Here is a 15,706-nt window from a genome sequence, read left to right as displayed (position 1 = left end):
CACGGCCATGGGTAGCACCAGCTCTCCAGCAGGGGCTGAGCTGCGGGCCACAGGCAGCAGTGGGTAGGAGGCCTGCAGAGGCAGATCCCATGATGGGCTTGGCACCTTCGGGGTTGGCGAGCCGCTGCCCACCCTCCATGTCCTTGTTCGGGAGCCCTGCACGACCCTGTGCCCAGGCGCCCTGTCCCCGGTGCAGGAAGTGCCTTCGCACACTTCCTCCCAGCACTCCCTAGCCTGGCATTTCGGGAGGCCGACCAGCCCATCCACAGGCAGCCCCACGACTCAGAAGCCTGCGGGGAGGAGAGGGGGCTAGGCATGTGCCCCTGCCCCTGCCCCTGAGCCTTGTCCCGTGGTCGCTGTGAATTTGCTCAGCTCCCATGTCCCAGGGGACTGAGCACAGCCATCAGCTGCACTGGAGCATAATTTCATTTTGAGGCTTTTCCCTCAGCTTTGGGAAAACAGCACCTCTGAGCTCTGCAGGTTAGAGGGCGAGTTCAGCAGTGGGAGAGATCCTGAGCGCTCTTCCCGGGGCCCGACTCTGAAAAGCACACTTTTCCTCCACCGTTTGCGCTGAGGGCAGGGTCTCTATGGTGATGTTTCAGGTGCTTCTCCTAGACTGTGGTTGACATTGGAAAGGATGAGCAAGGTGAGTACTTTCCAGTGAGAAGGATGGTTTTAGATAGTGTGCAAGGCTTTCTCTTTCTTGGCACTGAACTCTGCTCTTTGGCGTTAAATCCGTGTTGTTTTGCTTCGGCGAAATGTGACGTGCTGTGTTGCACTGATTTCTGGAGGAAAGGCTGGGAGGGGGCAGTGCCGACGTGAGAAGCTGAAAGGACTCCGTTATTTGATCGGTATCCTAGCAGCAAGGACTGGACGGGCTGACGATAGTTATTATGCTAACAGAGCATTTCCTCTGAATGTGCTTTAAAACCCTCAAGTTTTTCTGCAGCATTTCTGCAGCACAATTGTCTCCCATTTTATCCTCCCGATAGCACCACAAGGCTGACGCGGCAGGTGTGATTATCTGTATTTCACAAGTGAGAAAGTCCGAAGGCAGAACAATTGTGTGAATTTTGCCAGGTCCCACCGCCGCCTGGGCAGGAACCAACCTGAGAGCCAGGTGTGCTGAATCTGGGGCGATGGGTGGGCTGGGAACGTGAGCCGTTCACACAGCATAGTTGTGGCCCCAGCACCAGTCAGACGAGAGCTTGGAGAGCCAGCGCCCAGCGCCCTGCCCAGCTCTTTGGAGGTGCTCACACGCACGTCTGTGGGGTTGATGGTGATGCTCCTGTATTGGACAAGAGCCACTAGAGTCTGGAAAACCCTCACTGATTCAACAGCATTGCCGCCGCCACCCCCGCCATCAGTGCCTCTCCAGACTCAGACGCCAGCTAGAGGAACACGGTCACTTCCGCGCCCAGCCGAGCAGTAGAATGGCCAAAGCAGGGGCTCGGAGAGCAAAGAGGAAGGAGAGAGTTGCTCGGTTCCCGAAATGAGCCTGGTGATCGGAGAGCGATTCTCAGCACCTTGGCATGTTGGCCCAGGAGACAGCACACGTCTACATACATATACCTCTATCGTTCCCCTTCAGATCAGAGGCTACAGCTTCCCACTGGCGTCAGGTTCTGTAGACACCGTTTGAGAAGGCTATACGTTCTGTCCAGCATCTTTCTCACATTATCCACCCAAGAAAAGTCCCTCTTGACCTGGTTTTCTGACTGTGGGTGCAGCCAACCTCTGCCCCCACCAGGAAAGCACAGGGCCTCCCAAGCAACTTTGGGTGTCACTGTTCAGTCTGAAAATCTGATAAACCATTCGCATTGTTAGCAGATTTCCTTTCGTTCTTGGTATGCACGCGTCTGTGTGGTCAGTACTTCATGCGGTGCTCTGGCCCACCTGTTCGTCTCCTCCACCCATTTTTCTTTTTAGTTGCACGAGGAGCATGAGGCATGGTTTCTACTCATGGGAATTTATCCTTGGGAAACGGCAGAGGTCCCGCCAAGGCCTGAGACGAAAGCATTTCCATTGTGATAAAAACCAGAATAGATGTCAAACAGCAGGGACGTAATGAAATAAGCTACGGTGTATCTCCTAAAAGGCATGTCTCAGAGCGTGCTTAATGACATGGAAAAGCACTTCTGATACAGATTCTCAAACATTGTGCAAAACCATATGTTATATAACTTGAGCTTTATTAAAACTAAATTTTATACCCCACCCACCAACCCTCTCGCGTTCTCTCTCATCTAGAAGGAAATAAAATACCAGTCTATTTTATCGAAAATAGTCATACACCGGGTGTCTGTATGATATGCCGTGTGTCTGTGTGATATACCGTGTTGATACACCATGTGTCTGTGTGATATGCCGTGCGTCTGTGTGATAGTGTGATACACCGTGTATCTGTGTGATCCACCGTGTGTCTGTGTGATCCGCCGTGTGTCTGTGTGATATGCCGTGTGTCTGTGTGATATGCTGTGTGTCTGTGTGATAGTGTGATACACCGTGTATCTGTGTGATACACCGTGTGTCTGTGTGATACGCCGTGTGTCTGTGTGATACGCCGTGTGTCTGTGTGATACACCATGTGTCTGTGTGATACGCCATGTGTCTGTGTGATACGCCGTGTGTCTATGTGATAGTGTGATATACCATGTGTCTGTGTGATACACCATGTGTCTGTGTGATACACCATGTGTCTGTGTGATACGCCATTGTCTGTGTGATATGCCGTGTGTCTGTGTGATATGCTGTGTGTTTGTGTGATATGCTGTGTGTCTGTGTGATAGTGTGATACACCGTGTATCTGTGATACACTGTGTCTGTGTGATACGCCGTGTGTCTGTGTGATACGCCGTGTGTCTGTGTGATAGTGTGATATACCGTGTGTCTGTGTGATATGCCGTGTGTCTGTGTGATATGCCGTGTGTCTGTGTGATATGCCGTGTGTCTGTGTGATATACCGTGTTGATACACCATGTGTCTGTGTGATACGCCCTGTGTCTATGTGATAGTGTGATATACCATGTGTCTGTGTGATACACCATGTGTCTGTGTGATACGCGTGTATCTGTGTGGTGTGCAGGGTTGTGAGTTTTGACTTTTCCCGTATGCACTGTGGTAATGCTGACTGTGCACAGTCAGAGGTCGGCGGCATTTGCTGTTCCGGTTTCCACCTCATGGTCGGCCAAACTGATGTGTGATTTCCCACCAGCCGGTTTGCTTCTCAAAAAAATAATCCCAGCAGTGTTGTACTCACCCTCTCGTGGGTGTTGGCGAACATCCTTCTTGTCACTGTTGCGTAACAACTGCGCTCCAGTGGAGACCCAGGAGTCCCGCCACCAGCGGTGCCTCCTGACCTGAACCAGGCAACATGGGCTGTTGCAGGAGCCTGACGGCTGCTCAGAAACAGCCACAGGGACTCTTGTATCTGCCAAGGAGACAGGTCGACTCACGCGCCTGGCACCAGGCTGGCACCAGTTTGGCTCAGCAGGGTGTGGACAGGGGCCGTTTGTCAACAGCTGCTCCTGGGTGTAGCCCCGCACGGGATTCCTCGCAGCCCTTTTTGGCTCCATGTGGGTGTTCTTCCTGGTTCTTCCTGGCCACTTCCCCCAGGAATCCTCTCCTAATCCCTCCAGGCAGAATAAAATTTTGTCACGATGAGAGTCACCACAGCGAGACTAGGGGTGTGTTATGAGCCCTGCCGTGCTGGGCACTGTCCTCAGTGCCCTGCAGCTGTCAGCTCACTCAGCCTCATGCCCACCCTAAGGCCGGGCTCTGCGTTTGTCTCATTACTGTTCAGTTGCTTCAGTCGTGCCCGACTCTTTTGTAGCCCCTGACAGTAGCCTGCCAGGCTCCTCCATGCATGGAATTTCCCAGGCAAGAAGACTGGAGTGGGTTCCCATGTCCTCTTCCAGGGCATCGTCCCGACCCAGGGAGTGAACCCGTGTCTCCTGCATTGGCAGGTGGATTCCTTACCACTGAGCCACCCAGGAAGCCCATACCTTTATCTCCAGTGACAGATAAAGGGACCTCTGGGAGTCCAGCCCTGGCCCAGTCCCACAGCAGGTCTGTGGTGCTCCCGGAGCACAGGGTGCAGACACCCTTGCGGGGCCTGGAGACAACTGAAGCTCTGTAGAACCCAGACTCCCGTTGTAAACATGAACATCTTCAAAGCAAAACGTGTTGTTCCCTGCAACTTGTTCCCTTTTGTTTTCCTTCCATTAAAAATGCAGCCAGCGTGAAAATGGATTTAATATCTATGATAGCAAATTTTACTTATTCAGAATATTAATTGGCTATGGTCTGACTTGATTCAAAAATGGATTGTTAGGCTTAGAACTCATAAAAAGAAGTTAAAATTTCATAATACATCTTTACCCTTCGGCAAACTCGTAAGAATAGCTGCAGAAATTAAACGAGGATGTGTACTTGTGTCTGGAAGTTTTCCAGCTCATTTCTGGTTGAAGTGAATGTTTAAGAGGCAGGAGGCCTGAGCAGGAAGCTGATACTTGACAAGTTTTCAGCTCCATCCTTCCGTGAGAACCGTCTGTGGGAACTGCCCTTTTGGCATAATTCTGTTTAAAATGTCAATATTTGCACTGTTTCCTATGCTTGCAAAACACCCTCTCACTGGCCTTGTCAATGACACTGATAATATATTTTTTAGAATTATTTAAAAAAAAAAAAGATTGAGTCCTGTTCTTGGTCCACGTAGCTCCACGTCTATAGATGCTGGAGATTAGCTTCCCCCGGGGGTGGAAGGCAGAGCATTTAGACACAGAAAACACACAGAGAACTGACCAGGGCCTTGTGAACAGGCTCATTCATACTTTAAGAGCTCCGGGAGACACTGGATTTTTTTCCTGGGCCGCTGTTTCATAGATCTGGCTGCACATGACCAACCTAGATAGCATATTGAAAAGCAGAGACATTACTTTGCCAACAAAGGTCCGTCTAGTCAAGGCTATGGTTTTTCCAGTAGTCATGAATGGATGTGAGAGTTGGACTGTGAAGAAAGCTGAGCGCCAAAGAATTGATGCTTTTGAACTGTGGTGAGACTCTTGAGAGTCCCTTGGACTGCAAGGAGATCCAACCAGTCCATCCTAAAGGAGATCAGTCCTGGGTGTTCATTGGAAGGACAGATGCTGAAACTGAAACTCCAATACTTTGGCCACCTCATGTGAAGAGTTGATTCATTGGAAAAGACCCTGATGTTAGGAGGGATTGGGGGCAGGAGGAGAAGGGGACTACAGGATGAGATGGCTGGATGGCATCACCGACTCGAGGGACGTGAGTCTGAGCGAACTCCGGAAGTTGGTGATGGACAGGGAGGCCTGACGTGCTGCAGTCCATGGGTCGCAGAGTCAGACACGACTGAGCAACTGAACTGAACTGAACTGGAATCACCTGGAGTGTTTCTTTAAAATGCTGATGCCAGGGTCCCACCCCTAGATTCTGATCCTTGGGCTGGGCTCCTGGACCTGGCAGTAGGGTTTTCAGAGCTTCTCAGATCATTCTAGTACGCAGCCGAGTTTGAGAGCTGCTGACCTAGCCCACCCTCCTCCCCAGCCCCAGAGAATTTGGAGTTGACCCAAGCTCAGAGCCGTAACATCCCCCAGGGCACCCCAGTGCGCACACGGGTCACCCAGCCAGCAGCCGGAGGCCCTCTCTGCCTCCTCCACGACTGCACTGGCCACACTCAGGGCGTCCTCCTCCCATCCCTGCCGGTCTGCCTCCATCCTCACTCCCACAGTGACAGGCTGACGCCTGCCCATCCTCCCTGCATCCATCCTCACGGCCCGGGGCTCACCTGCAGAAGACTCACCCCAACCCTGGCGCTCCCTCGTCAAGCCTCAGCCAAGGCTTCCCGCTGCCCCTGGGGTCCTGTGCCTGCCAGGATTCTGGTCACTGGGAGCGCGTGCCCAGTTCCCTCAGCACCCCCAGCCCTGCCTCTGGTTTCTCGCAAGCTGTTTGCCCCGTGTCATCTCATTTCTCTGCCCCCTTTCCTCGTCCTGCTCCCTGTCCAGATCGCAGCCTAAAACCCACTTTCTTGGAGCACTGGCCCTTGCTCCAACCCAGGTGAAGCTTGAGGACGTCTTGCTCTGTGAGCTGAGCCACACACAGAAGCACCCACACTGCGCTTTTCTGTTCTACGAGGTCCCTGGAGTCGTCAGGTGCCTAAGAGGCGGAAAGTGGAGTGGTGGACGCTGCGGGCAGGGAGTGCAGCTAGTGTTTTATGGGGGCGGGGCTTTCATTCTGCAGGAAGACAGGAGGCCAGGAGATGGCGGTGGTGACGGATGCATGACAGTGTGAGCGCATTTAATGCCACCAGACTGTACACTGAAACGTAGCCAGGGCGGCAGGTTTCATGCCAAGCATGTTTTACCACAATTAGAAAATACGTACTTTTCAGTCACTTTCTCAGGCCTGTCCTTTGTCCTAAGTTAGTGGTACCGTCACATGTCCCCACGTCTCCACTTGTCCCCGTCAGAGCATTCTCCTGTTAAAAGTTTGTCTTCTTTACCAGACTGTAAGTAGGATAAAGTGCATGATACATCCCACAATACATCAACCTGCTGTCTCAGGACTGGCACAGAGCAGGTGCCCACTAAGTGGTGGTGGTGTCCAGTCACTCAGTCGTGTCTGACTCTTTGCAGCCCCGTGGACTGCAGCACATCCAGGCTTCCCTGTCCTTCACTATCTCCCAGAGTTAGTGGGAGATATGAATGTAATGCTCATATTCACACCTATTGAGTCCATGATGCTAGCTAACTGTCTCATCCTCTGCTGCCCACTTCTCCCACTAAGTGTTAGTCGCTCATTCGTGCCCGACTCTTTGCGACCCCATGGACTGCAGCCCACCAGGCTCCTCCATCCATGGGATTCTCCAGGCAAGAGTCCTGGAGTGAGTTGCCATTTCCTTCTCCAGGGGATCTTCCCAACCCAGGGACTGAACCCAGGCCTCCTGCACTGCAGGCAGATTCTTTACCGATTGAGCCACCAGGGAAGTCCATTGAGTAGTTTTTAGTAAATGTTGAGTGAATAAGTCTCAGGTTTCCAGTTTCCCAGCACCCCCATTCATAACTGCTAGGGAAAATACAATTGCTAACACAGTCAATGCAACTTGATGTTAACACCCCCAAGGGTATCCAACCGATTGTCCAGTTGTGGTAAATGACAGCATTGGGTGAACTGTGTGTAGTTTGAGGCTCTGACTGACCGTCAGTGTAGATGCTATAGGAGGCAGGTGAGCCCCAAGGGATCTTGAGACTCTTGTTCTGTCCAATAAATGCACCAGGAAAATGCTGACCAAATGGCTGGTTTGGGATTTTAAGAACACCCTGTTTGTAACTGCTTCCTTGATTAATGCTGTGCATTTTTTCTCTTTCCAATTAGATATTTATCTTTGAAAACAACATCTACTACTGCGCGCACGTCGGGAAGCAGGCCATCCGCGTGGTCTCCACTGGGAAGGAAGGCGTGATTTACAATGGCCTCAGCGACTGGCTGTACGAAGGTACACGGGGGGCGGTGGCGCTGTTCCTGTGGTCGAGGCTGCCGCTGCTTCATGGCGGTTCATGGTGGTGATGTGGACTCTGTCAATTAAGCTCCGGTTTCTGGAGCTTCAGCTAAATTCCAGAGGGCCTGTGGAGTCCCGGGGAGCAGCAGGCGGCCAGCTGGAGCCTGCAGTGTCGGTCTCTCACCTGGTGGCCAGGTGTGCTGGGCACCCACCAGCCTGTGCCGTGCTGGGGGTGACTCCGGAACAGGCAGGGTCCAGACTCCAAGGTCCCCTGCTCCCTTTCCGAGAGGCGGAGCACCTGGTTCTGCCCGGGGAAGACATCAGAGGGTAAACCCCCCGGGTCAGGGTGACGTGCTGGCCTGCGTGTATCCATCCACCTCGCTGGATGTTTCCTGCTACTGGGTGCCAGCGGACTCCGGCGGTGGACGTTACTGAATCTCTGAAATCCGAGTGAGCAGCTCTCTTCTGAAGCATTTGTCATCCATCTCCGTGCTGATGAGAACTTTGCTGTGACACTAACGGTCATGTATTGATTGCTGCTAGCTGCCAGGCATCATGCTAAGTGCTTTGGTGCCTGTTAGCACCTCATGTCACCTGCCGTAGTCCAGGCTGCTGTGAAGCCAACAGGCCACAGTCTGAGCGGCTTGAGCACCTTCTGTCTATTTCACATGGTCTGAGATCAGGGCTCTGGCAGCGCTGATGTCTGGTGAAGGCTCTCTCCCTGGCTTGCAGATGGCCGCCTTCTCTCTGTGTCCTCACAGGATGGGGGTGTGGGGGGAGAAGGAAGGAGGGAGCAAGTTCTGGCCCCTTCATCCTGCTGGTGGAGCACTTGTCCCATCATGGAGGCTCCAAAGGCCCCACCTCCAGACACCATCACCACAGGGATTCGGTTCCACGTGAATTTTGTGAGGTCACGGACACCCCATCCATGGCGCCCTCAAGAGCACATTCTGAGATGAGCGTGTCACAGACATTTCACCGCGGAGGCAGTGGTGAGGGTAGGTCATCTGCCCGAGTTGGCATGAGGTCAGGGGAGATGCTCTGGAGGCATGTCACTGGAAATGCAGGTATGGACGGGCGCCAGGCTGATGGACAGCTGGTGCCCGTCTCGACCTTCCCGCCTGAGAACCCATGATCACAGCAGGAGTCCACCATGCTGGGCTGGCCCGGGGGCTCTGGGATGCCTGGGCGTGACCAAGCCCGGAAGATCTCATCTTTCATTGGTGCGGTGAGTCCCTTAATCTGGGCTCTGCGTTGCAGTGGCTTTTATATCCTGAAGAATAGAGCAGAGACATATATGTTCAGTCCCACTTCCCACTGGAATCACACTGAAGCCACTGAGGCTCAAGGTTCTGTGACTGGGTTTCCATTTTTTAAATTGAGATGGAAGTCTTTGACAGTTAAGTGCACAGTTCCAAGGCCACGGTTCGAGAGGCTTACTAACATGCACTGTGCAACCCCATCAAGACGTAGAACGTGGGATTTCCCTGGCAGTTCAGTGGTTAAGGATGCACTCTGCCCTGCCGGGGGTGCAGGTTCAGTCCCTGGTTGGAGAACTGAGATCCCACATGCCACGTGGCACAGCCAAAAAATAAAAATAAACAGTAAGAATAATAAAATAATTTATGAAAGGAAATCCTTTAAAAGACACAGAACACTCCCTCATCTCAGAAGTTCCTCCCTACCAAGCCCCTTCCCAGAGGCCACCATGGTCCTGATTCTGTGCAGGTGGCTTCCTGGCTGAACGCTGGAATGCTCATCACGACCGTCCCCCTCCCTGTGGTCTCCCCGGAAGCCCCATGTTTATTCCATCGTGGTCACCACTGCTCAGAGCGGCCATGAGTCTCGTTCTGAGCTGCACTCCAGGCCCCAGGAGAATCGACCTTAAGGTTTCATTGGGCGCACCCGAGGATGTCACTGGACGAAACAGACAGTGTCCACCACCCTTCTGCTGTCCTGCAACAGACAGCCCTATAGGTGGCAAAGGGATCAGGGCAATAACCCCATGGCCCCCAGAGAGGGGAGGGGGCACTGGGGTCCCAGTAGGAAGAGCCTCGACCCGCTCTAGGAATAATCTTCTTTAAAACTCCATCACCAGGAAATTGAGAATATCTTTTTTAGTATCTTCCTAAAAAAAAAAAAAAAAAAAAAAAAAACTCATTGCCTTGCAATTCAAGGTAAGCTTCTGCTTGAGCAAACTGGTTGAAAAGAAATGTTTCTTTAGGGCATTTACAGGGAGTTATGTGGGTGTGATAACAGGGCCCTCATATTCTAAATCAATCATGGTTGATGTACAGCTTAGTCTGCTGAGTGCTCTTCCCTGGAAGGTTATATACACTGATGCTTAGACTCCTGGAGCCTGCAAGGAATCTCAGCTCCTTTTTAATAATGGGAAGGTAAACCCTGAAGGCTGCCTTTTTCTCATCTGTGACTTAACTGCTTCACCTCCAAATGCTCCTTTTAAAAAACGGTAGGGGGCAAGATTAGAGGGAAAAATACCCTGAAAGCGTTTGCAGGGTGCCTGACTCACTCAGAGATGTTAGTTCTGAGAAGCAGAGCTTACATAAACCCTGAGCCACTCCACAGCCCTTAGGCTTGTTGCCAGTCAGATGCCACACTGATTTGTTTTGTTTCCCAGAAAGGATCTTTTGAACATGTTGAACGTTTTAGAATATCAAGGGCTGAGGAAGAGGAGGAGGAGACGCAGGGGCTGCCAGGAGCCCCCATCCCTCAAGCCGAGGTTTACACGCACTCCGTGGGAATCCCCCTAACTCACTGAAGCAGCCCCCACACTGGGAAACATTCCCTCAAGGCCGTCTGTGACATCGGACCGCGAGCCTCACTGACTCTGCAGATTCCTGCCCTCACAGCGGCCACGCACTTATCTTGATGAGCAAAGTGTATATTTTATTCTTCTGGGCAAATGTCATGCGGTTACATAGCATTTTGGTTTTAATATGAGGTTAAAGATGACTTAAAAGTGTCCCAGAACTCCTTCAAGGTTTACCAAGGTCAAGTTGGGCTTCCCTGGTGGTTTAGATGGTAAAGAATCTGCCTGCAGTGGGGGAGACCTGGGTTTGATCTGTGGGTCAGGAAGATCCCCTGGAGAAGGGAATGGCAACCCACTCCAGTATTCTTGCCTGGAGAAGTCCATGGACAGAGGAGCCTGGCAGCCTACAGTCCACGAGTTTGCAAAGAGTTGGACATGACTGAACAACTAACACTTCCACTTCGAAGTTGGTTACCCAAAAACTAACGGTGCATTCAGTTTAGAGAACTCAGGAAGGGAGATTCTGTTAAGAATTTGTACTTTCATGCAAGTCTTAGTGATTCTGCAAAGCTCCTACTATGTAAGCTTATGAGCAAAGGGCTGGATTGTCCACAGTTTTATGCAAGGTTCGTGGTTTCCAGTGTTACAGAGATGCTTGTGTTTTCCAGTCGATACTGTTTCTATTATTTCCATTTTGATCGTTGCTGTCGTAGACGCAGGTGTGGGGGCTTCCCAGGTGGCGCAGTGGTAAAGAAGCTGGCTGCCAATGCAGACGACGTAAGAGACGTGGGTTTGATCCAAGTCGGGAGGATCCCCTGGAGGAGGAAGTGGCAACCCACTCAGTATTCTTGCCTGGAGAATCCCAGGGACAGAGGAGGCTGGAGGGCTCCGGTCCATGGGGTCGCAAAGGTCAGACACGACTGAGCGACTGACACTGCTGCCACCATAGTCGTACAGCACAGATGTTTTGGCCAATAATTTTTCAATAATGAAACTTTAAGTCATTACTGGTTTTGGGGTCTTATGAGACAGCCGTATCTCTGTTGCCGAGGCAGTCAGTTGCGTGTGTGTGTGTGTGTGTGTGTGTGTGTGTGTGTGTGTGTGTGTGCTGTTTAGTCACTCGGTCATATCTCTTTGCGACCCCGTGTACTATAGCCCACCAGGCTTCTGTGTCCATGGGATTTCCCAGACGAGAATACGGAATGGCTTGCCATGCCCTCATCCAGTGGATCTTCCCAACCCAGGGGTTGAACCCAGGCCCCCTGCATCTCCTACACTGGCAGGTGGATTCTCCAGGAGACAGGGAGTTGACTGGGGAAATGGCTCACGCAGGAAGAAATGTTGTTGTGACCAAACTGTGGAGCTCCCTGGGGTGGTTTTGAAAATGTGTGCTTTCCACGGGAAATATGTTCCCGTAAAGAATTCCTCCTGAATCATCCTGGTCACCCCAATCTTTCCAGATTCCCTAAAATGAAATTCTAAGTCATAGTTCCCATGGAATGTGCCTTTGTCTTGGACTAAACTTGTGGTTTATTCTATGCTTGGTGAGCGGTGTGTGTGTGTGTGCTGACCTGTATACCTAAGCTCCCATGTCCCCTGCCTGAGCTCTGTGCTTGTCATCAGTGGATCAAGCCTGTGGGGCCCACTGTGGCCGCAGGTTCCAGCGGACAGCCCTCGCCCGGGACTGTCAGATGCAGGTAGAGGGCATGCACACCAGGTTTTTATCAGCAAGAAAGTATTTCTGATGCCTCTCGCACTGTTATTAAGCCACACACACACCCCCTTGTACACGTTTTGATCCTGATATTTTGCAAAGCTCATGGAGCCACTCTGAATGTACATTCTTGATTGATTCTTCCAATGCTGACATCTCTGAAGTACCTGGATCCGGTCATTAGCAGACTGCATCCCGGGGGTAGGCTCGCCCGTGGAGCCTCGTTCTGGCTGGACTGATAGTTTTAGAGACAGTTGCACGGCCTGGAGTTCAGTGGACTGAGAGTCATGTTCACTTCTGCGTGCTCTTACTCGGACCATGGACTTGAGGCTCTTTGGATGTGGTTGTTGGTTACTTCTCCAATTTACCTGATGGGAAATCTTGATCAGACCAGGAAATCTCCCAGAAAATTTCCTGCAGCTTGTGGTGGGCTTTACAAAGCCCTCCCGTGTGCGAGCAGCAGAGCTGGGGGGGAAGGGCAGGGTCTTTGCAGCCACCGTGCCTGCCTTTGAATCATAGCTTCACCACGTAAAAGCACCGTGAACCGGAATGAGATTTGAACTCTTTGGGTCTGTTTTCTTATCTGCAAGACAAGCGTGAAGACCATCTAGGTTCCCTCAGGTCATCATAGAAATTAAATGGACTGATGTGTTTACAATTCTTAGAACAGCGCCTGGGACTAGTGAACTGCAGCTGTTGCTGTTGAAGCTACTATTATTCTTTATCTTGGAATTTTAAAAAACCAGTGGCTTCTCTGCTGGCTCAGATGGTAAAGAATCTGCCTGCAATGCAGGAGACTCAGGTTTGATCTCTGGGTCGGGAAGATCCCCTGGAGAAGGCAACTCACTCCAATATTCTGGCCTGGAGAATCCCATGGACAGAGGAGCCTCGTGGGCTACAGTCTATGGGGTCGCAGAGACTCGGACATGGCTGAGTGACTGACACTTTCACTTTTCCAAAACTAGTCACATAGCAGGTACACACCTCTCTCGTCTGGCATCGTCAGCACCAGAAGCGCGAATGCGTGGTCCATTCTACTCCAGCATCAGTGTTGAGAACCACTGAGCTGTTCACTCATGAGTTATTGTCTCCATATGTCTATGTAGGAAGCGCAGGCTTCCTGCTCCCCCTGGAGAGGATGTCTGTGCAGATACAAGCGTCGCTCTGGAACCTTCTCTCTGCATCGGTGTCCCTGAGCTGGAGGCGTGCCCCCCTCGCCTGACAGCCGTTCACCCATGAGCACCTCGGTCATGTCACGCGGTAAAGAGTGCGCTTCAGGATGGCTTGTAGACACTACATAGTTAAAAATTCATATTGCATTTCACTTCTGAAGAGGGACACGGGCATGAAGGTGATGATGAGAATACTGGAATTTAACCAGCCTCCAGGGGAGCCCCCGACCCGGGAGGCATTGCCTGGAGCAGCAGCAGTGCCGGGTGGCAGGCAGCAGATCTCTAGTCCAGTAAGTCAGCACTTTCAGAGTGTGGAGTGAAATGAGCGTTCTTCCTGGGTAGCCCCGTCTCCAGCTCCATGGAGTAGTGGTGACCTTGGCTCAGGCAGCAGGGGCTCTTACCTTGTAGAAAGACACAGAAGAGGCCACAGCTGTTGAGTGGGGACCCTCGCGTCTGGCACGGGGCTGAACGAGATGCCTCGGTGTTGGCTCGTTGCTTCTGTGCTCTCTCTGACCCCCGATGAGACGTCCTCCTGTTTCCCTGTAAATGTCAGTGCAAGGACAGTGGTCCAAGGCTGGGAGTAAGACTGTCAGGCCCGTGGGGAGAAGCTGCCGGCCAGGCCACATCCAGCTGGCCCCCAAGGCTCCCCTCACCCCCGGGGCCGGTCCAGCCTCACCTGGGTCCTCTGCTTCCTTCTCCGCCTTCGAGTCCCATCACACCCACCCCTGCCCACACGCCTCCCCATCAGGACGGTCCCTACACGCAGCTGCGCTCCCCCATCCTCGCTGTGTGGCCCCAGCTCCAGGGTTCAGGTGCAGGGTCCCAGACTCCCCCCAAGGGAGCTCAGCTGACCTCCTTTTTCCCACTACCATCAGAGCTTCCGCACCCTTCCTTCAGCAAAAATAGCAGGCTGATCACTGAAGAGCCCAACTGTTAATCTCACTGTGACGATGAGCTTCACTCTTTTTATCCCCAAAGGAGGCAGGAGAGGTGTTGGAAATGGAGACAGTCCCCTTACTCAGGACCGAGGGGCGAGGAGGGGGCGTCACTCCAGACCGCCTGCTAATAATACCACCAGTCGGGGCTGGCCCGTGGCAGGTGTGCTCACTCTCACCCACTGCCTCTTCCATGGCGTGCCCAATACGACTAAACAGGAATGAACTTCCGGCTGCAGCCGCAGAAACTTGGGCTCAGAAGCGTTGCATGACTTCTCTGCGGTCACACAGCCAGTACGTGGTTCCAACTTGGCCTCCTCACCACACGCCCATCGTGTATAAAAGGCTGCATGAACTTCTTGCAGATAAAAATAGGCCTGATGGGTGCCCGAGGGGTGAGCGGACCATCCATCACCTCAGCAAGGTCCACTCACACCTCTGACACCCCCAGCTCTGTGCCAGGCGCTTCTCAGCATAGGTGTGAGGACCCCAGGGCCTGCGGGTGCGTCCCTGAGCTGCCACACTGCCACCGGTGCCCTTGAGGCAGTCACATACCTCGTCTGACCTTCAGGTTCATCGTCTGAAAATGAAGAGCTCGGATACCTTCCCCAAAGATTTAGCGTGAGGCTGGATGACAGCATATCCGTGCAAGCAAGGCGGAACCATGTGGGCATGGCAGGATGTGTCATCACAGCATGTCACCTCAGGGCTGTGAAATGTCCCATGAGGATCCACCTCCCGCCCGGCTGCTGGCGGACATGGCAGGATCTCAGACGGCCATGTGCCCAGGGTCGGACGAGTGTCTTCCACAGAGGGGCAGAGGTGTTTGTAAGGTGAATGTCAGACCCGAGCCCCCCAGAGTGTGGCACCCCCAGAGCATGGCACCCCCGGAGCGTGGCACCCCCAGAGCACGCAGCTGAGTGCAGGGGAAGGGTCTGGAAAGCGGTCTGGATTTCTCCCGAGAGAAGCCCACAGAGACGTCCTGGCCCGTCATCTCCCTCGTCTTGCTCCTTGGGTCCCCCACCCCCTGAGTGCCGGGGTGACCATAGCTGTGGTCCGTAGTCACTGCTGTATCTTCCTGCCTCCCAGAAGCATGCAGGCAAGAGTTGCCATGGAAACTGTGTGATGAACGGACCATCCAGTCATGAGGATGGGGCATCAGCCTGGGGGATCTCCGGGGGCGCCCCGGTGGCTCTCCACTGGAAAGGTGACGTGGCCCGAGCTGGGGTGAGACTGCAGCGCCGGCCAAGGAAGGAGCGACATTCTATCCAGGACGTCAGGCCCGGGAGGCCGGGGCAGGGGCCAGGGCCCGGCGACAAAATCAGCAAATGCTGGAACCCCCGATCAGGAATTTCCCCCAAGTTCAGCGCTGAGGGTAGGGCCCTGACCTGTGCTTTGCAGCCTAACGTCCTCCCTGTACTGAAATAAACCCAGTCAGAGAAGCGGGAGAGGATGCCGAGGTCAGGTTGGGAAACTAAAACAAACCCACAGGGACTTCCTCAGCAGCCCGGCAGTGAAGATGTCACGTGTGCACTGCAGGAGGTCCAGGTCCGATCCCTGGTCAGGGAACTAAGATCCTGCAGGCCATGTGGT

General features: G+C 52.9%; 1 protein-coding gene across 3 annotated transcripts in view; it reads left to right on the top strand.

Annotated features, from left to right (window-relative positions):
• The window catches only part of DPP6 (dipeptidyl peptidase like 6), a 974,485-nt gene that overhangs the window by 844,133 nt on the left and 114,646 nt on the right, over positions 1-15,706 (top strand). For all 3 annotated transcript variants that reach the window (XM_018046661.1, XM_018046659.1, XM_018046660.1), the window contains exon 8: positions 7,399-7,519. In XM_018046661.1, coding sequence (XP_017902150.1) covers positions 7,399-7,519 — 121 coding nt within the window. The remainder of the gene's footprint in view (positions 1-7,398; positions 7,520-15,706) is intronic.

The sequence above is a fragment of the Capra hircus genome, chromosome 4, assembly GCF_001704415.2.
Source record: "Capra hircus breed San Clemente chromosome 4, ASM170441v1, whole genome shotgun sequence".
Taxonomy (NCBI): domain Eukaryota; kingdom Metazoa; phylum Chordata; class Mammalia; order Artiodactyla; family Bovidae; genus Capra; species Capra hircus.
This window is presented reverse-complemented; position numbering and strand designations above follow the sequence as displayed.